The following is a 24990-nucleotide window of genomic DNA, read 5'->3' as shown; positions in this document are numbered from 1 at the left end:
GGTGATGGCAGGGGCTGAGGCCGGGCTGCGGGTGCCGCAGAGCTCCGCACCGGATGAAATACGTGATTGTCACTTTTTAAATAAATCTGTTCTTGATAAGCCACTGGGCTCTGTGGTCTCATTCGGGGCTGTCCTGCCCTGGACTGGAGCATTCCAAGGTACAGAAGCAGCTCCAGGGTGCAGCAGGCTGTGCGGTAGGCAGATATTTATTGGTGTAGAGAGGAGGGAGGGTCACAGGAGAACAGACACTCAGAGGTGACCGCAGCACAAAGCCGGGATGGAGCTGCTGCTGCTGGGAGCACCCCCACCCCCACCCGGATGGACAGGACTCCAGCTCTGCCCTGGGACTGGGCCCATAGGGCGACGCAGTGCACAGCACCGTCCCAACAGCTGGGGAGGACGGGGAGCTCCAAGCCACAAGCGTTTGCAGGGAGAAAGAAGTTCAGCTGGCTTCCAGAGCCGTTCCAAGCTCCAGCAGCTGATAGAGGAGCTTTTGAGGACACCAGCACTGGTGTGAATGCTGCTGGAGCTGGAGGAATACTGCACATGTGCTCTGGCTCTGCCCTGGTGTTCCCACAGGCTCCGTCCCAGCTCTGGCCGGGGCTGCTCGGTCGCTCCCACAACAGGGCTTTGCTACAGGGGGATGCAGGGATTACACAGCAGCACTGGCTACGCTACAAGTTACATTCAAACTAAACCTCACAGGGACAACACGGAGGAGGAAGCGTGCTTAGAGCCCTGACAGCAAGGACTGCTGGCTGGGGCAGAGCTGCCGTGCTCCTTGCAGTGCTGGGAGGCAGCGAGCCGCAGGCTCGGCCAGGGGAAGTGCACACAGCAACTGAGTACAGTAACACAGGTACTATGGGAACACAACAGGAGGCGTCCCTCCCGCTGCACAGGGCCAAGCCTGTGCCACCAGCCCCTCTGGACCCCTCACTGCACACACAATCTAACTTCAGCTCGAGAATAATTTAACTAGCAACTGTACAGTTCCTCCCCCTGAGCCAGTTCAACACCCATGGAGTCTAGGCAAGAGGTAACTCAGGGAGCACGTGGAAGAGAGGCAAGGGTCCCTCCGGGCTCCAGGGGTCGGACAGGAGCAGAGCAGGGTTAGAAGATGGGAATGTAGTTGTCAATCTTGGTCCTGTGCCTCTGGGCGATGCACTCTGCGATCCACACGATGTTGCGGCACTCCTGCTCCTTCAGCTTCACAAAGGCATAGAAGACTCCAAAGTGGAACTGATTGAGGAATGCCAGCTTGTTCAGCTTCACCTGGGGAGGACATGGCACCTGTCTACCTCTGCTGGGCTGCCAGAAGCCAGCCCAGGGAAGGATGGAGCAGCACTGAACTGCAGTGACTTCCCCAGAAGGCTCAGGACTCAACCAGGAAGGGTCTGACATGCAGAGGAAGAATTTATACCCTCACATGCTGTGAGAACCATCCTTTCCCACATAATTACACTCTGCTTTGACTTTTGGTGGACCTAACAGCAGCCCCAAATCTGGCACACTGCTGTGAGCTTCTGGGTTACGAGGATTGAGCCTCATTCCCTCCTTGGAGCACATGGCTAGCATCCTCTTCCTTCCCCCAAACTGTTCTTGTAAAACACTGATATTCTGGAGCTCTACCACCAGGGCAGCAGCCGAGCCTGCTGCTTCCTCAAGCTTTTCAGAGGGCACAAGCAGACACGCTTGCTGAGAAGTGTCTCAGGGCTCACTCACCTCATGCTCAAAGAACCTGTCTTCAAGGGTCTTGTCTCCAGGGTTACTGCCAGCCCCTTCAAACAGCAGCTTGTACTCCTGAGGGAAGATGTTACAAAAAGATACACCCACACCCTGGTACCCTCCAACCTCAGCAGTACTCCTGGGCCCCATGCACCAGAAACAGCAACTACACTGGGTCAGCAGAGAGCCTGCCCTGTGCACACACATGAGCACTGGCATGTGTTGCTTCAGCACGGAGACACCAAGCTCTCTGACTCCAAGCAGCACAAGACAGGCAGTCCCTTCCTCATGCTGCCTATCCATGAGCTCCCCCAGCCCCGATGCACAGCAGATCCTGGCACCAGTCCTCTGTGCCCTCACCCCAAAGCACTCACAGGGTAGTAATCGGCGACATTTTTGACTTGTTCGTAGTCATCCGCTCTGGCTAACTGAGCCAGCCCCTCGGGATAGAGCTTGCCACAGTGTGGGAACAGTTTCGCTCGGTCCTCCTTGGACAGCTCAGTGCCAAAGGAATTGATGGTGATGATGAAAGCCCTCCGGTCAGCTTCAAACTGTGGGAGAAAAGAGAGTTTCACCTCGGACTGCAGTGAGGTCAGCAGACACCGGTGCTGCTCTGAACTGAGCCACATCAGAGGGCAGCATGAGCAAGCCTGGCTCGCTGCCTGGGATGCACAGCTCTACATGTGTGGGCTCCTTGTACAGCCACTAGCTGATGTCTGGGGACTGCTGGGCTGAGGAAATCCCTACCTCGGGAACAAACCAAAGCACTGAGCGGAGCTCCAGGAGTGATTTTCTCCCACCTACTGCCCTCGAGCCCAGCACACCCACCAGCTGGCCTTGGCACACCGACCGGCCACGCGCAGAACGGTGCTGGTAGTTCTCCTGCTTGTTGGATGGAGGTTGCCACGATGGATCAGCACATGGCCGAGATGAGGCGACCAAGCCTGCCCAAAGTCACGTGCAGACAGTGTTCTCCTAGGTCAGGCTGCACTGGGATGCTGACAAGGATCACCCTTAGTGCTGGCAGACAGGCTGAGCACAAAGCAATGGGTGTCCTTGCAGGGTCTTCCAGACCTACCTCCAGGATGGGGCACATGGCGTCTGCTGTGGTACCTCCCAGCGCCTTGCAGAACTTGTAGAAGGACTCCAGGTACGCCTGGAAGAGAGAGAGGAATGAGCACATTTCCACACTGCTTCATTTACCACTCGCAGGGCCGTTCAGACAGCAAGCAGGGACGCTCCCAGACACTTTATAACACAGCACAGGCACTCTCACCCCAAATGAACTTGGATGCCAAGCCCACACAAGGGACAGTGCTTCCCCAGGAGCCGGAGACATGAAGAGCTGTGGTTTGCTTGGTTCAAGTGACTGGATGAGCTTACAGCAGGCAGAACACCAGGCACCAACATTCAAGCCTATTTTGCTCCTTCGAGTGGTCTAACTCCAAAGCATCCGCTCAAGTCTCACATGGTTTCCTGACCCTGCTCTGGCCTCTACAAACATGCCAAGCCACACAACCATAGCTGCAAGACCCAAGCTCAGAAAGGAGCGCTGTGTAAGCAGAGTTGAGAGATGAGACGGGACATCTGTGAAGGAAACCAGCCGTCCTCTGTAATTCTCTTCTCACACTGCAGCCGCCGGGTCTCCATCCCAACTGGAGCACTGCAGAAAGTATCAAGCTAGGCACAGCCATGCTGCCTCCAGGAAACGTAATCCTTTGTGGAGAGGTACCAGAATCCAGCTGGAGGATGACTGCATCCCCCAAGGGGAGCCGTGGATGCAGTGCAAGGCTAAAAGTGCTGTTCAGCAAAAAACTTGCTCAGAGGAGACCATCATGTGATAAACACACCTCCCCAGACAGAGTGCTGCAGACAGAACCGCGTAAAGGGATGGAAAAATAACGATGCTGAGACACCACAAATCTCTGCCTTGTCACAAGATGGACCACATCCTCGGCCTCTGCTCTAGGAATGCACCTGGATGACTGCGTTCTGTAAATACGGTGCAAAAGGGCACTGCTGGGCCAGCACCACGCATCAAAGAGACACCGTTGCCAGAAGGCTGGAAATCCTCTTTGCCATCGCTGAAGCACAGAGAAGTGCAGAGCACTGGCATGAAGGAAAGGAAGGCACAGACATGGAACTTTGCTTGAGGCTGGGTGAGAGGCTCGCTCACCAGTTCTGCCTTTCTCAGAGTTCACGTGCAAACCTCAGGCCCTGCAAATAGAGGAGGTGAGCTCAGCTATCCAGCACTTCGTCAGGATCCAGCACCACAGACACCATGCAGACTGCAGGACGGCCCTGCTGGGTGCCCTCCCTGGGGCCCCTCACAGATGACAGCAATTTACAGGAAGCTCTCCAGAGTCCCGAAACCTGTATCCCTGAAATGGTGGTGTGCTCACATTTAATAGTCCTTAATGGACTTTCACTTCCATGACGCAATTCAATTACCCTCTGCCTTCTGCTAGTCTTGTTTGTGCTTCACATCCAGGCTGATCCGCGGCCTGTCCATCTTCGTTGTCTTGTTCAACATTACCATCACAATTCACTCCTCTTCCAGCTGAGGAATCCCAAACCTTCTTTGTAGTTTCCCATGTGGAAGTATCCAAACCTTTACAGTGCCCTTCTTAGCAGCTTCTCCTGTTCTGCTGTTTGCATTCTGAGATGAGAGAGAGGAATTGGACCATGGAAAGGTGCAATGTGCAGCACAAACACACCGCAGATGTAGGCAGCAGCACAGTGATGTTTGTGCAGTTCTCACTGTTAAGAACCAACTGCTCAGGTCGGACACAACCCAAGATTTAATGTAGCAGAAGCAGCAGGGAATAAGGAGAGCCTCATAAGCCCACGTCTTCGCGCCTCCCATGCATCACTTCACATTTATCCACAGTGATTTCTCTGCTGTATTTTAGTGTCCAGCCACAAAGTTCCTCCAGCAGGTTCCTATAGGCAGGCTGCCAGCAAAGGCCAGCAGCCAGCCAGCTGCGTTCCAGCACATCCACTTAAAGATGGGAAAACACGGAAGAAGTAGTGAAAATGATGATGCCAGCGTGCCTCCACTGCTGACCTCTCTCTGCTCTAAGAGCTGACCACTTAACTTCTAACTCCTGCTCCCTGTCTTTAGCACATTTCCATTCAAGAACCTCCCCGAGGGTAGAATATCAGTGAGAGCCAGTTCCAGAGCACTCAGAGGCAGACGTTCAGTTTGGGGGCAGCAAAAGCAGAATGCAAAGGAGCACCCAGCTTCAGCAAGGAGACGGGCAAGGTAGTGGCAGCTGGGACCCACGGTGAAGGTGCCCACCAAGCTGCCTGCTGCCTGCTCACTCTGCTCCCAGCCTTCCCCCAGCTCCATACAGCGAGCTGCAAGCTGCAAGGGTGCAGGTATTTATGCGTGCCAGCATACCTCCCTCCATTACAACAAAAGATCAGTACATGCCAGAGGCCACGTGCAGCTGGGCATGACTGCCAACGCGCAGCACCTTCTCCCCTCCCTTTGCCTTCTTCCCTTCATGCCTGACCTGCTCTCCACCTCTCCCAACAGGCCAAGGCTTCCTTGGGAAGCAGAGGTCACGCTGCCTGCTAGCTGGCTGTGACCAGTGCAAACAAGGCTGGCAGATACAATCTGCATCCCACCCTTAATCCAGAGAGCTGAGATGAAGCGATAGCCACAGCCTGCACATAAACACACGCTTTTATGCTGCCAGCTCAAACCAGACGGGGCCAGAAGAGGAACTGACAGCTTCCCGTGCAAGCCTGGGACAAGGAGCAAATTTATTTTTGTATCTACTCTAAGGGGGAAATACCTTCTTCCCTTTATTTGAAGAAAGTCAGTCTCCCAGTTGGAGCTCCTGGCCAGCCAGAGCTGCAGGCACACTAGGAATGAATAGGGAAGCGAGCATCTCTTTCCCTTCCCAGAGTCTCAGTTACCTTATACAGCGTGTTTCGAATGATTTCAATGTTCATTTCGTCAAGATCCTGTTCAGATATGCAGTCTTGGAAGAAAGCAGCTGAAAGAGAACCACAGACACAGTTGGTGCTGCCCTGACCAGACCCACACACAGGGCGAGCCCTTGAAAACAGCAGGCAGAAGCACAGGTTGTGTTGAGCTGCTCTGGCCCTTGTCTTCAGTGCCACCAAACTGCCATAACTCAAATCTCAGGCTTCACCATCGCTCCCCAAGCCACAGGTATTTTTTGGAGCACTCAACCCAATGTCTTTCTTCACCCCTGGAAGACTGTGTTGTTCCCTGAAGTCCATGTTGTCAACAGCTCATTCTCAGCAGAAGTTCTCATCTCCAGCCCCCACCATCAGTGCCAGAGCAGCCCACACTTAAAAAAAGAAAAAACAGCAAACAAATCAACCCCAAACTGTTCCCAGATGCAGGCTCTCAGAATTGACAAGGTAGCTTCCAAATTGCCTGCTACAGCACAGCACCAGGGAGACGGCAGTCCTGGCGTGCTTCTCCTCCCTCCTCCAGCACCTTAAGTGGGTTTAGGAGACGTGGGGATACGACAGCTCCTACAGCCTGGAAGGGATCAAGAGCCCTGAGCAGGGGATGACCCCCACAGAGGCCTCTTTGCTATGCTGCAGCAGCATCAGAGGGCAGTGCCACGTAGCTAGAGGAACGCTGCTCACTATGGCTGGCAGAAATGAAACCAGAGAGTGCCAGGACTGGTTTTCACTGCAGGGCTCGCTGGCTAGCCGGAGACCAGTGGCTACTTCAGAGTAGCAGAGGAATGAGAACACAGCTATTTCAGTTCTTGGCCCTCCAATATCCCAAATTAGGCTAACAGCAAGACTTATTTTGCCCTGCTAACCTATGAAAGCCATTTGGGGTTAGGCATTCCTACCAAGCCACGTAGCTGCTCAGGCACTGTTAGGAGATAGAGCTGCTGTTTCTTCGCGTGTGGTCACTGGAAGGAGTGCAAGTTAAACAACTGGAGCCTGCGTGCTTGCTTGTTTAGGCAACACTGCTACTCCCCACGTCCTTCTGCTGAAGAAATGCCACACTAGATGGTACACAGGCTCAAGGGCATAGGCAGGGCAAAGGTCTGAAGAACTTGGACCAGCCAGGGCAGGAGCAGGCAAAGCTCACTCAGGGACAAGTGCACGAAGACAAGAGGCAGAGACCCTCCTCTGCAACCTCCTCACCAGTGTAACAAGGTGAAGCTTTTAGGTCTCTGGGAGCTAATAATACCTTTGAAACACTTGGTTCTATCTTATTCCTGAAGTGGGAAGGCTCACGCTTACCCTTGAGGAGGATGCTCTTCCCACACACCACCCTTACAGCGGACTTGGCTCAGCTGCAGGCAGTCTCCTACCCGGCAAGCCAAGCACACCATGCTCAGCTGTACTGGCACTGGCCTTGCTGCAGCAGCTCCATCCTTCTCTGGACACTCAGAGGTGGCCAGACCCCTTTAGACACGTTCTTCCTTCTTTGCTGGGCTCTCTGTGGCAAATCATTTTTCCATGACAACAACTCGAGTTACCCCATTACTACAGCAAGCATTTTAGTTCCAAAAATGACTACCATCAAAGACAAAATGATGATTTAAGTGTTTTGTTCTTTCTAGCAACTCCAAAAAGAGTGATTAATCACTGACTCAGGCGTAGCTCATTACCTTTGCCCACAGATACTAACTTAGAAGGTCTCCTGTGACTACCTCTCCTACTACCGCAGAGTCTCCTGTGTTTTCTCCACAACCACTTCCTACACCTTTTATCTTTAAAGACCAGATCTGCCCGCCTGGCTGTTCACAGAACTGTTTTTACAGTGTCACATGCCTCCTGGTCAAGGCTTGTAGCCCTGTGACGGTGCCTCAGTGCAGGATCCTGCTATCCAAACAGCTCACAAAGCTTTGGCATGGGTTTTTTGTTGTTGCTGTCTGCTTTTGGGAAGTTAGTATATAGACGGTTATAGTTAGTTAGATAGCAGAGATAGTAGCTTAGATAGTACTACCAGTTAGCTGGATAGTATAGATAGAAGTAGTATGGATAGTAGTACAAATAGTATAGATAAAGGCTTGATCCAGAGCTAATTTTATCCATCTCAGAGCAATGTGTCAATCTCTAACAGTTATCTCCAAGTATTGCCTTCCAAAAATTACCCAATGGTCCAACTGGAAAAATTGGAATAGGACAGGCACAGATGTAAGCTCAAGCCCAACCACCACGGGCACCACAGCCACATCTGGGTGTTACCCACTGCTTGGTCTTCCAGGGGAAAGGGACTTGTGCTCACCCAGGGGAGTGTCCACCAGGATGGCATTGTAGAGCTCTGCAGGTGTCTGCGCAATGTTCACAGCTTCCATCTGCTCAAAACTTCCCAGGGGGTGGCACTTGGGCACCAGTTCAGAGATGGAGCGCTGGTGCAGAGTCCCAGTGATCAGCAGGATGACGTTGTCAATCATGTAGCTGTACCTGCAGGGGTGAAAGAGGAAGCCTGTCACAAATAGCACAACAGCAGCACCAGACCCTGTGAGCATCTCCAGGAAGATGTACCCTTCCCACAAAGAACAAGTGAGGCACCTCCTTAATGCCAAGCGCAGTCCCAAGCCCAGGCTTATACTACAGCTCAATGCATCAATTTGGTAGCTGCAACTGACCGCTGAAGAAGATTAGATGGGAAGGGATTTCTGGAGGCTTTGGGCCAAACCTCCTGCTCCAAGCACGGCCAGCTCAGCTCTTTACCAAGCTGCACTCAGAGTCATTGCCAACGACATGCATCTTACAACCTCCCTGGGGTTCTGTTCTGTTGTGTCTGACCACGCTCACTACAAGTCATTGCTTTTTATGATGGTATAATGCATCAGTGGACAAGAGAAGAGCTGCTGATGTCATCTATCTGGACTCCAGTAAGGCTTTAGGCGTGATCTCCCACAACTTTCTCTCCAGAGTGGAAACATACAGTGAATGAGAAACTGGTTGCAAGATCATACCCAGAGAGGGGTCAATGTTCAGATGGAGATCAGTGCCGAGTGGTGTCCCACAGGGGTCACATCTTCATCAATGACATCAACAGTGGAATCAAGTGCACTCTCAGCAAGTTGGTGGATGACCTCAAGCTGTGCGTCCAGAACCTCATCAGATCCAACAGAGCCAAGTGCACAGCCTGCACCTGAGTCACAGCAACCCCCACCATCAGTGCAAGCTGTGGGATGCAAGGATGGAGCACAGCCCTGTTGAAAAGGACGCGGGGGACTGGTGGGTGGCAGCTGGACATGAGTCACTGGTGTGCCCCCTGCATCCTAAGCAGCAAAGCCAGCAAGTCAGGGAGGGGATGTGCCCCTCTGCTCTGCACTGTGAGAGCTCACCTGGAGTGCTGCATCCAGATATGGTGTCCTCAGAACAGGAGAGACATGGATGCTGCACAGGATAGAGCTGCTCGTAGAGGGGAGCTGTTCCCATTGCTCTCCCAGCATCACCTGCTCTGCAGAGATCAGGTCACCAAAGTGCCAAAGGACCAGAGCAAAGAGGAATCTGCTGATAACCTCGAGCTCAGCTTTGGTGCCAACAGCACTGCTCCAACCTTGCCAAGAGCATGGAGAAAGGGTCACATTCCTGCAGTTCTGCTCCCTTCTGAAAACAATGGGGCTGGCAGCTTTGGCACAACCTTTATTTATACCCTCCCGGAACCACACACAACTATTTCCACTCCTCAGCAGCAGAGAAGGGGCAAAGATGCTAAAGGAGCAGGTCACTCAGGGCTTCACGCTCCTGCACTCCGACTCCTCAAACTCAAAAAGCTTAGCAGGCAGCTGGTGAGAAAAGTCCTGAAGAAGGTTGCTCTGAAACAGAGAGGACTGGGCCTCAATTCCAACACAGAATCATAGAATCACTCCGGTTGGAAAAGACCTTAAAGATCATCAAGTCCAACCACGACCTAACCATCCTACCCTAACTCTAACAACCCTCCACTAAATCATGTCCCTGAGCACCACATCCAAACAGTTTTGGACATCTGAGCATCAGAGGGGACTGTGAGTTTGAAGCAGGTGGGTGCTGGAGCATTGCAGCCAGTGGGACAAGGCTGGCAGGACAGCAAGGCAGTCAGACAGCAAGGAGATGCTGCTGCTCATTGCATCTCTGAGCTAACAGCCACACAGCTGCTTCCCTTGGAAGCCCAGGAAGGACAGGTGAGCAGAGCCAGCCAAAGGCAGATGTCTGCAGTTTTATTAGATGGGCTTACATGCTCTCAAATGCACTCAAGGGGAAGGCCCATGAACAAATCCACACCTTCATTCCTCAAACAGATGCTGCCCCTTTCTCCAGGCAGCAGGTAACGCTCCTCCACCCATCAGCTCTGCAGGGCACCCTTCTGATTGCAGGGATGCTCAGTCTAGAACTACAGCAGTCGCACAGCTACCAGGGCACTGGGAAACCTCCTGCTGCCCTTCAGTCTGCTGGGTCATTACCTGTCCTTCTGTTTGTGCAGCTTTCACCATGGTTGCAATCTCCCGGCAGCAAGAAGTGCTCACTGGTAGGGAGCATGGGCGAGTTCCCTGCAGTCCTCGGGCAAACACGAGCGTCTTATTGGCTCATTGGATCCACATTCAGAGAAGGAATCCCCTCTGCAGGAGATATCACCACTTGCAAAGCAGAGGGAAATTTCACTTTTCAATTTCCACCCTGGCGGTGTTGCAAGAGCAGGACAAAGATCTTCCAGCGGCTACAAGGGGAGGCAGACGGCAGCACACCCACATCACCCTTCCTGATAGTGAGCTAAGGGTGAATCCCATTTCCTTCAAGCAAGCCCAGACCACACTTACTCAAATGCAGCCTCTGGTTCATCTCAGTCATTCTGGCTTAGTCAGTCACGGCGATGAGGCAAGTCCTCCAGCGCCAGGGCAGCTGGAAAAGCCTCTTCCCATTTCTGGAAGGGGCAACACTTGCCAGTTCCCAACAAGAACGCATCTGCTTTCAGTAGCACAGCTGTACTAAAACCAGAGGAGAGGTCCTGGCCACTCCAGCATTTCCGCCCAGGCCCAGAGGATTAGATTGATTATGGTGGCAGCAGTTTTCCTAGAACCTCCTCCAACTCCTTGTTTAATAGAGCAGCCTTTGTCATCGTTCTCCCCATCTCCTATCAGGTTCTTACCAGCTTCATTACATTCCTGCCACGAGCTGTTATCTGCATCTGCAAAGGCTGGACGATCAGCCGGAGCTCCACGTGTAGTCACATCCTGCCTCGCTCTGCCCTTCTCTCACTACACCCAGGTGTGGTGCTACACCAGAAACTCACATTCACAGAAACGCAGCGCTGGCTGATTCCTAGAAGCAGCACTCACGCCTCACACTGCAGCAGAATTTCTTATTTGGGGACAGGAAGGAGTCATCAAGTTCAGAAGCATTGCTCTCAGCAGGAGATGCTGGCGTGCAGCTTGGACGAGCACCTAGTAGAAGTGAGGAGGACAGCACCCATGCGATAGCTACAGGTAACATAACTATGTGTGTTCTCCTCCTCTTGGATTTCTTTCAGTACAATCACAGATTAGCAAGAGATACGGGAAAGATTGTGATGGCTTTCCACCAAAGGAGCGCATAAAATGCATGAAAGCTCCTCACGTGGGACACCCACAGCCTGAAGGCACCAGGGCACAGCCCTGCGAGGCAGCAACCCCAAAGCAGGCACAGCTTTGCCCTCCCCCACTTCCTAATCTAATCATAAAGAGTCATTGTCCTGCAGCAGATAGGTTGGTTTTTTATTGCTTTCTGCTCCGGGATACTAAAGAAGCCGTAAACAATACTGCAAGTGGTCACAAAGCATGACTAATGAACCCAACACTGCATGACCTGCGTTTCTCAGGGATCCTCTGAGAGCCCTGCCAAGCTGTGGTTTAACAGCTGCTTGCTGAGGGGTCACGAGGACAGCCCTGCACAGGAGGCAGCGGGCTGATAGTGGGGCAGGGCAGCTGGGGGGCTCTGCTCACACCGGTGTCCCCACTGCCAGACCTTCCCCTTAAAGGGAGATCATAGAACCATAGGACAGCCTGGATTGAAAAGGACCACAATGCTCATCTAGTCTCAACCCCCTGCTGTGTGCAGGTCACCAACCAGCAGCCCAGGCTGCCCAGAGCCACATCCAGCCTGGCTTTGAATGCCTCCAGGGATGGGGCATCCACAGCCTCCTTGGGCAACCTGTTCCACTGCCTCACCATCCTCTGGGTGAAAAACTTCCTCCTAATATCCAACCTAAACCTCCCCTGTCTCAGTTTAAATCCATTCCCCCTTGTCCTATCACTATCCAGCCTCGTAAACAGCCACCTCCCCTCCTGTTTATACACTCCTTTCAAATATTGGAAGGCCACAATGAGGTCTCCCCGGAGCCTTCTCTTCTGGGGAAATGCTGGGGATGTTGACCACAGACCTCCTGTGCTCTCCCATGTGCAGTAATCTGTGGCTGCAGATGCTGAGTGTTTGCTTTGAGATAAAAGAGGGGAAACTCCAGCAGGATCAGAGGAGTGCTGTGAACCCTGTGCAAATTCCAGAGACAGTCTTAAATGACAAACGAAGTGGCATTGGCTGCAGTCACTCTTGTGTTTAGAGTGGCTCACCCAGTTCATGCACTCAGGGCTGAAGATGTGAGCAAGGTGCTGGCATGTAGAGCACAGGGTTACCACTTTCTGAGCTCTGAAAGTGAGGAAAGGAATGCCCAGAGGAGCGGTAGCTGACATAGAGCAGCACTGACAGCTGAGAGGCTGGCACATGGAGCACATCACTGCGAACTAATCGCCCTGCTGTGGAAAGGAAAAGGGACCTCACAAAGACCTCAATGCCTCACTGAGGCTCTCCTGGAGTAATAGACAGCAAACGAACTGAATTAAATCCTCAGGTCCCATTTTCAGCTCAGACAACGACAAACCAGCCTGTGGGCTGGAAGCATCGCCTGCTGCGCTGCTGAACTCAGAGGGCAGTGCAGGGAGCAGGCAGTGTGGACACATGCTGACCTCTCCCTGTCTTTCCTACCATCACAACCACACGTAAGTGGTCACTTCGCAGACCTGCCAAAGAGAAAGCTGAGAACGTCATGGTTGCCACCACAAAATGGGAGCTCAGCCAGAAAGCGAGTACTCTGCTAACCTCAGATCAACGGGACCATTTCACAGCAAAGAGGTGTAACTTCACAGCACTACAGAGCCTTTCACATCCGAGCATCCAGGAATGCTCTCAGCATTAGCCTATATTTAGCTCCATGTGATTATTACCATCTCTTGAGACACTGAGTTCAGTTTCCTAGTGGTATCATCCAGCAACCTGCAAGCAGTCATACAGCATAAGCTGCATTAAAGCCTGATGAGGAAAAAAAAAAAAAAAAAAACCAAAAAAACAAAAAACCCTTCAGAAGCACTCCAGTGTTGAGGTTTTAGAAATGCACGTCGCACTCTAGATGCGTGCCACCCCCTTGAGACATCATGGATGTTTTGAATGCCAAGCAGCCTCATGCAAGAGGCTCTGGTTTCTTAAGCCTGATGCTTAAGCTTGACCTCAGAACTTGAGAAACATTAGGCTGGTCTGCTGGGCTGAGCCCTGGCACTGCACTGTTCCTAGGAGACTTTAGCACTAATCACAGTTTAAGTGTTGACCAGGGACATCTAATCATGCTGCTCACACATAAACTTTGCTAAAGCCAAATGGAAAACAAAAGCTGCTAGCGGTGGAGGACCTTGAGAATGGTTTCAGCGAAGGAGTAAAGCATGTCATGTGGATTCAGGAGTGCCCAGTGAATGCTCATCCAATTAAATGCACCGCATGCAAGCAAGCTGCCTTCTGGAATAGCCACAGCCACGCATAAATCCACCAGGGGAGCGTGGATAACTCTGTAACATACTCCTTCCCCGCTCTGTTTTAATGCCCCTAGCAGACACGCTATGCAGCTGCAGAGGAAGGGATGGTGAGATGGAACACAAGGCAAGCATGAGAACAACCAGAGGGATTCAGCTGTAAGCAAAGTCAGTGAGGGCAGGGCTAAGCCCATGCCTGCCCCTGGATGAAGCAAACCAGCGTGGATGCAGTCGTCCAGGAACAGCATGTTCCCCCCCAGTCAGCTCCAGTCTGCCTGTGAGGGCCATCCTCAGGGCCACAGAGCTTCATTAGGAAGAAATGTCTTTAATTACAACTGGAACTTATCGCTATATTTTGCTGCCTCCGATGCGAACACCCTGCTAGCATGTCAGATCAGTAGTGTGACTTAGCGTGCACCGTGCTGACACTTCCCAAGCCAAGAAGAGCACTGGTCAGTCGAAGCAGGGTTCCAGTTTAAAGGAACTGGTGAAAGGAAGTGTCCTCCAGGTACAGCAGGGAATAAAGCACAGTGTGATACGCAGCAAGATCCACCTTCCAGAGGGCACACTGCCCTTTCCAAAGGAGACACCCGCCGTCATGCTGTTTTGAAAGATGACTCCTGCAGCCACCACCGAGGCACACAGCCCAGTTATCTTTGCAGACACTGGTTCTGGGAAACGGGCACGAGCTCTGTATCCTTTGAGTAAGCATGGGAACAGACGCAGTTCCAATGCCACCATCCAGAGGCAGCAAGCCTGTGATCATTTCCAGACCATTAGCTCCATGCCCTCTCGTTTTGAATGTTGCACAATCCCTCCAAGAACTTGGCTTATCAGTTCAACTTTGCACTCTCTGCAAACAGGGAAGCTGTTTGTCAGGAACCTGTGCTTCTCTGCCAAAACCACCTCTGCCAGAAGAGGCTCATAAACCTTTTATTGCAGGATCCCCAGCTGCTACAGTAATTTTTGCTTCCCGATCTCACCATCACGAAGGTCTCAACAAATAAGCAGCATCGTGCAGTTTTAACCGCAGAAGAAGTGGGAAAACAAACTTCGGATTGCTGCCTGCACCCCAACAGACTGTCAGCACCTAAGGTAAAGCTCCTGGAGTTCTTTCTTCTGTAAGAAAGGGCTTCGAAAGGATGCAGTCATATTTTGTAACCTCACACAGCTATGCCAGCATGCACACTGTCGTACATTTAAAACAAAGACAGGCAGCTTCCTATTCCGGAGGAGAGTAGGAAGACTTGAGTCTTCAGCTCAAGTAACAATTGAAACAGTCTGGCTCTAGAAAAGCACTGCCATTAAGATTAAGTTTCAACTCAAAGCCAGGCAGTAGAAACTAGATCTATCCAGTGCAGGGAGAGGCAGAGCAGGAAAGGGTCACACAGAAGGTACTAGAAGGAAGTGTCAGCTACAAAAAGGCATGTGCAAGTGGAAAAGGTACACGAAGCCTCGTCAAAAACAGGTCCTGTGACCGCAAAAACATACCGACAGCCAAGTTCCCAGGGACATCCTCAGGGCAACCACGTTCCCAAGGTCTAGCAGACTGGGGAGGTAAAGACAAATGATGTCTGAGTCCATCCTCTGCAGACAGGTGTGATCATGGACCTGGAAGACGTGTTCAGACCCAGCTCCACCCCAGGCCTTGCTCCTACGTGGGCTCAGAGCTGGCACCAGCAGCCTGGCCATGAGGCAGAGCCCTTCCCTGCCCAGCAGCTCACTGCCCAGAAGCTGCCAAAGCCCTCAGGTGAGGCTGCTGTGAAATCAGGCTTTCCCAAGCAGGGAAAACACAGTAGTAAGGGGAAAAAACAACAACAACAACAAAAAAAACCAACAACCAACACTCCTCCCAGCTTCACTGGAAAAAACCCTACAGCAGACAATCCAATCAGGCTACAGCTGGCTAGAGCTCAGAGTAATAGCACAAAGGACAGATAGGAGTCCTATCTAAACTGCATAGAGAAGCACTGGAAAGAAAGAGCCAAGACATGGCACACGGCAGGCTGGCACAAAGAACAAAGCTTTTACAGAAAGGCAGGGCAGCACATCACCGAGAAGAACCTAAAACCCACTTCCATCCCACAAGTCAATATGTGCTTGTTGAAATCAGGAAGTGGGTTTTGCTGTTTCAAGTACACTTAATACCTGTTTGTTGCTGCCCTACAGCATGTCACTCCGTTCCCTCGGCCAAACAGACAATTATTTGTGCTGGGGCAAAGAAGCTAGCAGCCAGCTTGTGCCCATCAGTCAGACCCACTGAGGTCAGCTGAACAGCACAGGGAAGCAGCAGTCGTGCTGTGAGGAGCTGCACAGCAAGGCACAGAGCTAGCAGGTGTTTCACAGGGACTGGGGCAGGCTCTGATTTCCCTCACCGCGATACGCAGTGGCATGAGACGCTGCCACTTGAACAAACAAAAGGGAAATCAGCCAAGTAACAATGCACCACTTGCCACAGAAGAGATCCTGGAGAGGACTGGAGCCAGGAAAGAGTCACAGCGGTGCCAGGAGAGGAGCACACCGAGACAGAAACCAGCAACGGCAAGCAGCCCTGCAAATGACAACCTTGCACTGCGGTTGCTGCATCGCTGCGTTCTTGGCTTAGAGTGCTTTTAAAAACTCTCCTTCCCCCTAAGCTTTGCAGGGAGGTCAGCTCTGCCCACCCTGAGAGGTGCCCCTTCTCAGCCCTGGCACAACTGCATGGCACGGGCAGCGCAGGGCTGGAGTGCCACCTCCCGGCGAGCTGCAGGCAGCACTGCCTCGGCTGTGAGGACAGCGCACCTAAAAAGCACCCTGCACTGGAAAGTGCATTTCAGAGTTGTACCAAATACGCCACAAAACATCTCCCATTTTAAGCCTGACACAACTCCTACAGTCCCACCTGACATCAGAAAATCTATGGTTTGCAACCCATCATACCTCTCTCAGGCCATTCCCAGCAAACTCGCTCTTCCCTCCAGCAGGAACCAGTCCCACTCAAACCTTCCACATCTTTCTACCATTTTCTATCCCGGTTCAACCTGTGAGGTTTTAGCACACAGTCACATTCAGTTACACAGACTCCTTACTCTGACCATCAGTCTTGCTGGCACTGAGCTGTCTAGCAGGAGCAGTCTCTGTCCAACACTCATTACCCACCCTGGAAAAAAAGGAACGGGAAATAGCCCTGTTTAAAAGGCAAAAAACAAATCATCTCACTGTGCATACCTGTGTGGTCACAGAGCAGATCTAGTATCACCACCTCATCCTGAGGTCACCCAAGTCAGGTGGTGACACGACATCCCTGCCACATGCATGAGCACAATGTTCCCAGCACTGCCAAAATCTTTTGGCTCCATATTTCTATGATGTCCCCACAAACAAAGCAGTGTGAGATGGAGGACACACGGCATAAGGAGGCACTGCCTGCCTCTGAACTGAGCCATTTGCCACTGCAGATATTTGGGATGTGCATGGGAAGCTCTGTGCTGTCAGAGCTACAGCTCTGAAACTCCTGCCCCCTGCCACAAATCAACATTGTTTTACTCCCTGAACATATCAGGATTATCAATGAAGCCATCAAGACCTGCTGGGCAAAAACAGTAGTATCCTGCTCCTTGAGTTTCCCTGTCCTTGTTCATGTATGGTTACTTGTCTGTAGCATCACTAGAAGTTACTGAAGTTCTCAGTATCTAAAGGAGCTTTAAGAAAGAAGGGGACAAATTCTTTAACAGGCGCTATTGTGACAGAACAAGGGGACGTAGGTTCAAACTAAAAGAAGGGAGACTTTGGTCAGAGCTAAGGAAGGAGTTCTTTACACTCAGGGCGGTGAGGCAGTGGCACAGGCTGCACACAGAGCTGGTGCTGCCCCGTCCCTGCAGACAGCCAAGGTCAGGGAACGGGGCTGTGAGCACTGCTGGAGCTGTGGGTGTCCCTGCTCAGCGCAGGCACTGGGAGCAGACAGCCTTTAAGGCCCGTTCCAACTCAAACCATTCTACAATTATTAGAGGTTCTAAGAGACAGACCGCCACCTTGGAGCAGCTGAAGTTGTTAACACATTCTGCTTCATCAACACTGCATACCCACAGGAGATCTCTCCATCATGGTGCAACAGAAATACAACTGAGTGCTTGGACTCCAAGGACAAAATGCTCCCTGAGAGGGTGGAGACGCTTCCTGGAGGCAGAGAGCTGCATTCTGCTTCCTCCAGGGAGTGCTGAAGACAATGCCATTAAAAAAAAAAAAAAAGCTGTGAGTAAAAAGAGATGAGAGCAAAGACAATTTCTTCTTGAGGAAGAAACATTCTGTACAAATGGGAGCAATGCATTTAAAAGGAGATTATGCAGTAGGTGAGATATGTAGATATCATCTGCACAGAGCTGTGTTTTGCTCTAGACAGCTCATCAAAGCTGGGGAGACAGAAGCAGAACAAGATCAAACGTAAATCAAGCTGAGCGTGAACACCAGTTTTAAAGCTAAGTCATTCAAATGCTGCTAAGAACCAGCCTGCCACATTATACATGGTGACCTACAAAGTGCTTCCACCTCTGCCAGTGCTGCTGCAAGGTGAGGCCTTTGCCATGTCTTGCTGATGTGCTGCTCCGTATCTGGAGCCAGCTTTAGAGCCAGGTGTGTAAGAAAAAGCTACATCTTAGAAACCACAAAAGGCTTAAAAAGATGGGCAGCTTCAGCACAGTGACCCAGAAAATTACAGCTGTAAGGCACTGGGTTCAACAAATGAGGTAGTGGTACTGTCCAGACATGGCAAGGATACAAGAGGAAGGATTTACGAGGATGCTTTGCTGTTTCAAGCCTTTACATCAGCTGACCCAGCTGTGAGACTGCGCACACAAGAGCCCAGTGTCTTCTCATGCACCAACAAAGGCTGCTGCAGCCCTGCTGCACACTCCATGCCCTCCCTTTCCTTAGTGATTGGATCCCACCGAGCTAGCTGAGGAAACAGATCAGTGAAAGATCAGTGAAAGATTAACCCTAAATGAGAAAATGTGTTCCATTTTGGTCAGCTCAGCTCCCTCAGTTTATGATGGGGTCAGGCACAGGACTACAGCCAGCAGAGTGGGACGGAAGGATCCCTGTGGCCCTGATGAAGAGTCAGAACTAGCACACAGCTGGTGGCATGCATAGGCTGATGTTTTTGAAGAGACTGACACTGAAAACCCAGGAAAAAAATCAGCACTGGGGACAAAAGTAAATGCCTGGGCTAGCAGAGCCAGAACCAGTTCAGCAGCAAAGGCAGGTAAGTGTGCAGAAAGTCGGACTGAGAGCCCCCAAGGCTGGAAGGACAAGGTTTTAAGCACTGCTCATGAACAGCTGTACTCACGTAATAAAGTCCAGAAAGCTTGCCAGGGGCTCGTATGCATGGTTCCTCATGTGACGGAACTCCACCACCATCTTCTCCTTCAGCTTGTCATCAATGACAGAGACTGTGAGCGGGGAGGCTTCGTTAGCCAGGAAGTTCCCATAGTCTGTGCTCTGGAGGTGCAGCTTCAAGTCTGGAAAAGAAAGCACAGTTCCACTCCACAGGGTTTGTACTGAGGGGCTCAGGGGGTTTGATGAGCTGTACCTAAGGAAGCTTGTGTTCAGTGCTTTCCCTGACTGGGAGGCAGGAGGCATATGAAACGTTTTCGGAGCCAAAAAGAAGCAGGCAACAACCCTAAGATCATACAGCAGCCAGATGACTGCATCATCAAGTGGATCCTACTAATTGCACGGATGAAAATGTCAGGTGTTAAGAGGTAGAGAGGGGCTGAAGACAAAGCCCACTTAAACACACTTCATATATAGGCATTCCCTGCCTTGGATGGAGGAAAAAGGCTAGAAACCTTCCCCTCCCTTTACAAGCTGAAGAAAGCTTTGTTCCCCCAGTGCCCTCGCTGTAGGTCAGGTGCCCAACCATGGCGTGGTTCTGGACAAGCAACTACAACTTGCTGGGCTCTGTCAAGACAAAAAGCTCTATTTGAGCCAAATGCAACTAAACATCTCTACGGAAAAACTGAATCCAGAGCTGAGGAACGTCTCACAGTCCCATCTCTCGCAGCACGACTAGCTGTGCTGGTACATGATGTTCATCTCCCTTCGGCTTCACCCCCAAGGGCCAGCTAGGCAAGCATCCTCCCCAGGACTCGAGGCCTTTATGGGGAAAAGAGAAGAGCTGGAAGAGTTTAGCCAAACCAGATGTGAACGCACCGTCCAGAGAAAACAAACAGCAATCATCAAGAAGAAAAATAAATAAATAAACCACAGCATTTCTCCCTGCTTCCTCTGATGCGAGTCCTTGGCACTGCAGGGTGAGCAGGACACACCTTACATACACGGCATACGCTAAAAGATAGGTACACATGCTGTGAGTCAAGCCTAGCTGGAGGAGTCTGCTCTTTTGACTCCACATTCAGCTGCAGGCAGAAGCTGGACAGCTTTCCGAATGCTGAGCTCCAAGCTGAGCTGTACTGCACAGCGTGACACTGGCCTCATCCAGAGGGGCAGCAGGGTCAGACAGCTTTCACACAGATTTCAATTCTTTGGTGTATTTCCAATGGGATCTAGCAAGACATTTCTGACCCAGTGCTTTTCAGCTAGGAGGACGTTACCACTGAGTCTCACAGGAAACAGACTGTGGTTACAGAGAGGGGAAAGAAAGGCCAGGCACTTAATAGCACTCCATTCTGTTGTGTTTCTCAGCTGTTTCCAGGAGAGTTTTGTACTCCATTTACTTTTAATAAGGAATGCTGGATGCAGCAGAGAGCTCCTTGCCCAACAACACGCACTATGGTTGAAGCAAAGCAGAAACTTCGCCCAGATCTCCGCTCTCCAGACAAGTTAACAGCTGTGCTTTATTCTACCAGACACTGTGAACTCCTGAGATGGGGAAAAAAACGGTCTGGATAACTGCGACAGTGGAGTTTTCAATATCATCCCCATCATAGAGTCAAACACTCTAAAACTAGATTACACCCAAACTCAGAATGTCCTTCAGCTCAGTTTGGCACATGTGGAATTGTTACCGATGACAATCAGTAGCATTCTAAGCTCTGCCATTGCTCAGAGCCCCCATGAAAGTCTGTGCAAGTGTCACATGATTCTGTGTTGCATCCATTGGGGAGCTTGGAGAGAAGGCAGCTACTGCACGTCCTATCAGTTCTTATTTCAATGGGGACACTTCCAAAGTGCTCAGCTCTGACACACAGCTCCAGTTCCAATCTTCCACACTGCAAGAATCCACCTTGCTGTCTGCTTACCTGTTGCCAGAGAGCCACCACCAGGGACTAATGGACTGAAAAGGGCAGCTTGATGCACACCAGGCTTTGCTTGGACAGTGTCACCACATACATCTCAGAGCAGGCCCTCACTAACTGCTTTCTGTCTGCTCAGAAGGGGCTGCCCCCACAACACAGCACAAGAGCCAGCACGAGGCCATGTAACTGGAACAGGGACCATGTTTATATAACATTTGGAAACAGCTTCTGCAGGGAAGGCCAGCCACAAGCTACAGGAACTGACCTCCTCTGCATCTCTCAGCATCCAAGCAGACAGAACTTGTTTTCCAAAAACTGGACTGGATCTACAAACTCTGACTCAAAGCATCCCCCAGCACAAGGCTCAGGCTCTCCCAAAGCTCAGCCCCCAGCACAGCTCAGACCTGGCAGCAGCAGCAGCAGCAGCAATTGCCTGAGATCCCCTCTGATGCATGTCAGCAGCCCAGGGCTTGCTGCTGAGAGGTATGCATGCCTGTTCCAGCACTTCTCCCAGTGGTTCATGCACTTTGAGAACAGACTGAACCAGCATTTGGCAAGAGAGCTCCTGAATTACCACGCTGCTTTTGTTCTCTCCCCCACCAAGCTGGGTAAACTATGGCCAGGTCACAGCTCCCAGAAAGCTGCTCCATGCAAGAGCATAGCAGCACAATGGAGCCTCATCCTCTTCTTGCTGGGTATTCATTGCAGCAGTGCCTGAGATGGCCATGCTGTGTAATTCCAGCAACCACCACTCAGCTCAGGCACTCCCAAATTGATGCTGCATATATAAAAATTAAAATTTGCTTCGCCACCTCCCAGGCCTAAGGTAGCAAAGTAAAAGAGGGAGGGATTCTGCAGCAGCCTGCAGAGCAGCTCACCACCTCATCACCTTCTCCTTCTGAAGGCTGCAGCTTTTGCTGCTCCCTGCGTCGCTTCTGTTTATGTGGTGCTTATAACCACCTCAGATGCTTCTGAAATGGATTCTCTGAAATCCAACTCGAGGAATGCCCCAAAATCATTCATTTTCTGCAGAATTTAAAGCCTTTTCTGTGGTTGCACCACACCAGTAGCAGTGAGGTGCCACCTCTCCTCAGCTGCCAGCCAGCAAGTTATACCACACCAAAACTAGACACAGAGCAGCCCTTTCCCCACCACCTTTAGCTCTTCAGCTTCTGATGGAGAGGCTGCTAGCACAGGCTGCACAAAGAGGCAGTGGTGTCCCATCCCTGCAGACACCCAAGGTCAGGCTGGATGGGGTTCTGAGCACTGACAGAGCTGTGGCTCATTGCAGGGGGGTGGGACTAGATGACCTTTAAGGGTCCCTCCTGACTCAAACGATTCTATGATTCCTACAGAGGCATGGCTGTCAAATGCTATCAACAGTTTAACATTCTGCAGAGCAGTTACCAGACCTCTAAGAGGCTACGGCAGCTTCTAGGAGCTGGAGACAGCACAGTACCCTTCTGACAGCAGGAATCTAGGTGAGTCATAAGCTTGGTTCGCCAAGGCAGATTCTGCACAGCAGATCTGAGCTTGCACAAGGGAGGCAGAGGGAAAACAGCTCCAAGTCCTTCACTGACACCTTGTGTCAGAAGCAGGAATTGGCTGCAGCAAGCTCCAAGCGTACCCAGCAGAGGTACCCAGCGCACGGGGGCCTGTCTGAGGAACCACCAAATCATCAGGACTTCTGGTGCTGAAAGAAAGGATTAAACATATTCTTGATTTACACAGAAAGCTTAAGCCAAAACAGCTGTTATGCCCTCCCTCCGATTCTGGTTGTGTCTCCCAGCCCTTTATAAAGCCAGCCTGACAGCACTGAGCTACACGGCTCCTCAGGCAGCAGCAAGCTGTCTCAGCAGGAAGCAAGAGTTTTAATCAGCTTACTTTGCTATCAGACAGGGAGAGCTACAAAGGATCATGCAGAAAAGCATGATCTCCCCCGTCCAGCAGCATCGAGCTGTCAGCTTGAGTCCTAACACAGAGGAGCTGATCCTTCCCCTAGGCAGCACCAGGACAACCTCAGCTCTTTAGGATTTCCCCACAGCAGAGGTGACTGTTTGCTCCAGGACTGGGAGGACAGTCTGCAGTGCTGGTGTCACACCAAGAAGAGGCAATGAAGGCAGAACAGGAAAACAGATGAGAGCACAGGAGTATTTTGTGCCTAAATACTCATTTTGGCTACCAATAACCTGTCACTATATAGATTCAGTGCAAACAGAGAGAATTCAGGTTGCCCAAAGAGGTTGTGGATGCCTCATTCCTGGAGGCATTCAAGGCCAGGCTGGATGCGGCTCCGGGCAGCCTGGTCTGACAATTGGTGACCCTGCACACAGCAGGGGGCCAAAACTCGAAGATCACTGTGGTCCTTTTCAACCCAGCCCATTCTATGACTCTACGAATTCACATTAAAGCCTTCAGAGCACAGAAAACTGGTAGTAAGACAGACAGCAAAATCAGAACCATGAGGACAGAGGAGAGAAACTGTCTGACCACAGACCTACTGAGTGATCACGAGCAACATTCCTTTGCAGGAAAAGCCTTCAGCAGGAGCACATCAGGCAGGAATACAGAAAGCAAAGCAGAGGAGGAACAGGAAGAGCAGAGAACTCAGAACAGCCCTTATGGTTGGAGAACAGCAGCAGCCACCAGAGAGCTGTCTGGAGGAGACAGTAACAAAACCAGAGCAATGATACAGGAAATCCAAATTGACTCATTTCAAATGCAGAAAATGCCACTCCAAGGGAGAGCTAGGTTTACACAACTTGGTTCAGGATGCAAAAAGGGGGAAAGGAAAAAAAAAAAAAAAAAGAAGCTGTAAATACAGAAAGACCCCAAAGAGGAAGAAGCCTGCAGCAATAAAGTTCAGGGCTTGCTGACACTGCTGACCAGCAGGGCAGCAGGAACATTTCCCAGAAACCTCTTTCAGGCCTTGGGCAACCTGATCTGGTGGGGCAGCCAGCCCACAGTGGGGGGCAGCCATTCCATAATTCTAATTACACTCCTATTGACAAAAAAAAGAAACCAAAACAAACCCAGACACCTTGGCACATGTTCCAACCTATCTCCACAAGCTGGTTTTGGCTCTCACGATTTAGAAGTGGGTTGCTGAGCCGGGCTGCTGACACGTATGAGTGACAAACAAATGGCAAATGGGGCAGTGGCACAGAGGAGCTGCACAGCACAGACTGGTCAGGATGAGCTGACCAAGGGCAACAAGCAACACAAAACCATCCCAGCTTTGTACACACCGATCAATAAAGAGGACAGTGGCTGAAGCAGGATCAGCCCAAAGCTCACAGGGGAAGGGCAGTTCCCCTCCGAGTTTACCAAGCTCTGCAGCGCTGGTTTGCTTTGAACACAAGAAACGCCTCCAAAGCTGCCGATACCTCCTGCGTGCTGCCTGCTCCCGGCAGAAGCTAACTGCACACCTCAGGCGGGGATCAGGCTATGCCAAGCGCCTCATTTCTGGCCTCAACGTAGCAAACGGGTTTCCTGGCGTGGAAACACACAGCCATGTCTGATACAAGCCCGAAGTCCCCCTCAGAGCAGGCTCTCCCCTCAGCCCTCGGCCGTGAAGGGGCGGGGGCTCCGCCCGGCCCGGCGCTCCCCCGCTCACCCTCGAGGCTCTCGCACTGCACCAGGTTGACGTAGTCGCCCTGCCGCAGCACGCCGGCCTTAAAGCCGCGCACCAAACCCTCCAGGTAGCCGTTGTCCACGTTGAAGTAGAGCTCCGGGAAGCACGACATGATGGCGGCGGCTGCGGGACCGGCGGCGCCTCACGTGACCCGGCGCTCACGTGACGCTGCTGTCAATGCCACACTTCCGGTTCCGGCAGGCTCTGGGCGGGCGGGAAGGGCTAAGACGGTGTGAGGCGGAGCGCCGCCATCGCCCCTGAGTGCGGGGTTGGTGCTGAGAGCACCCGTCCCCGAGGGCTCAGTCGTGACTTTAAGGCTTTTCACGCTGTCGTGGCCCCCTCCCCAACTGTGTTGCTATCATCTCGGAGCGTTTGAGCTGTTTGGGTGGGGGAGCGCCCTGTGGTGATGGGGGAAGAGCGTGCAGAGGAGGCAGCAGGGAGGCCCAAAGGGCGGGAGCGCCTCTCCTGTGAAGAAAGGCTGAACGAGCTGGGCTTGTTCAGACTGGGAGACAGAAGGCTGTGGGGACACCTCACTGTGGCCTTCCTGTACTTGAGGGAAGCTTACAAGCAGGAGGGGGACTGGCTTTTTATGCATTTTGATAGTGATAGGACAAGGGAA

At 51.7% G+C, this 24990-nt stretch overlaps 1 protein-coding gene across 1 annotated transcript; it reads right to left on the bottom strand.

The window, feature by feature from the left end:
* Positions 1-188: 188 nt before the first annotated feature.
* On the bottom strand, positions 189-24548 carry ATP6V0D1 (ATPase H+ transporting V0 subunit d1). Its single transcript, XM_003209671.5, has 8 exons — positions 24354-24548; positions 18826-18997; positions 7967-8145; positions 5653-5732; positions 2804-2881; positions 2100-2276; positions 1723-1800; positions 189-1272 (listed from the first exon to the last, which is right to left on the bottom strand). Exons 1-8 carry the CDS (start codon positions 24481-24483, stop codon positions 1111-1113), a joined length of 1056 nt encoding a protein of 351 aa, XP_003209719.1. The 5' UTR covers positions 24484-24548; the 3' UTR covers positions 189-1110.
* Positions 24549-24990: the final 442 nt, after the last annotated feature.

This window comes from Meleagris gallopavo, chromosome 13, assembly GCF_905368555.1.
Source record: "Meleagris gallopavo chromosome 13, MGAL_WU_HG_1.1, whole genome shotgun sequence".
NCBI classification, from domain to species: domain Eukaryota; kingdom Metazoa; phylum Chordata; class Aves; order Galliformes; family Phasianidae; genus Meleagris; species Meleagris gallopavo.
This window is presented reverse-complemented; position numbering and strand designations above follow the sequence as displayed.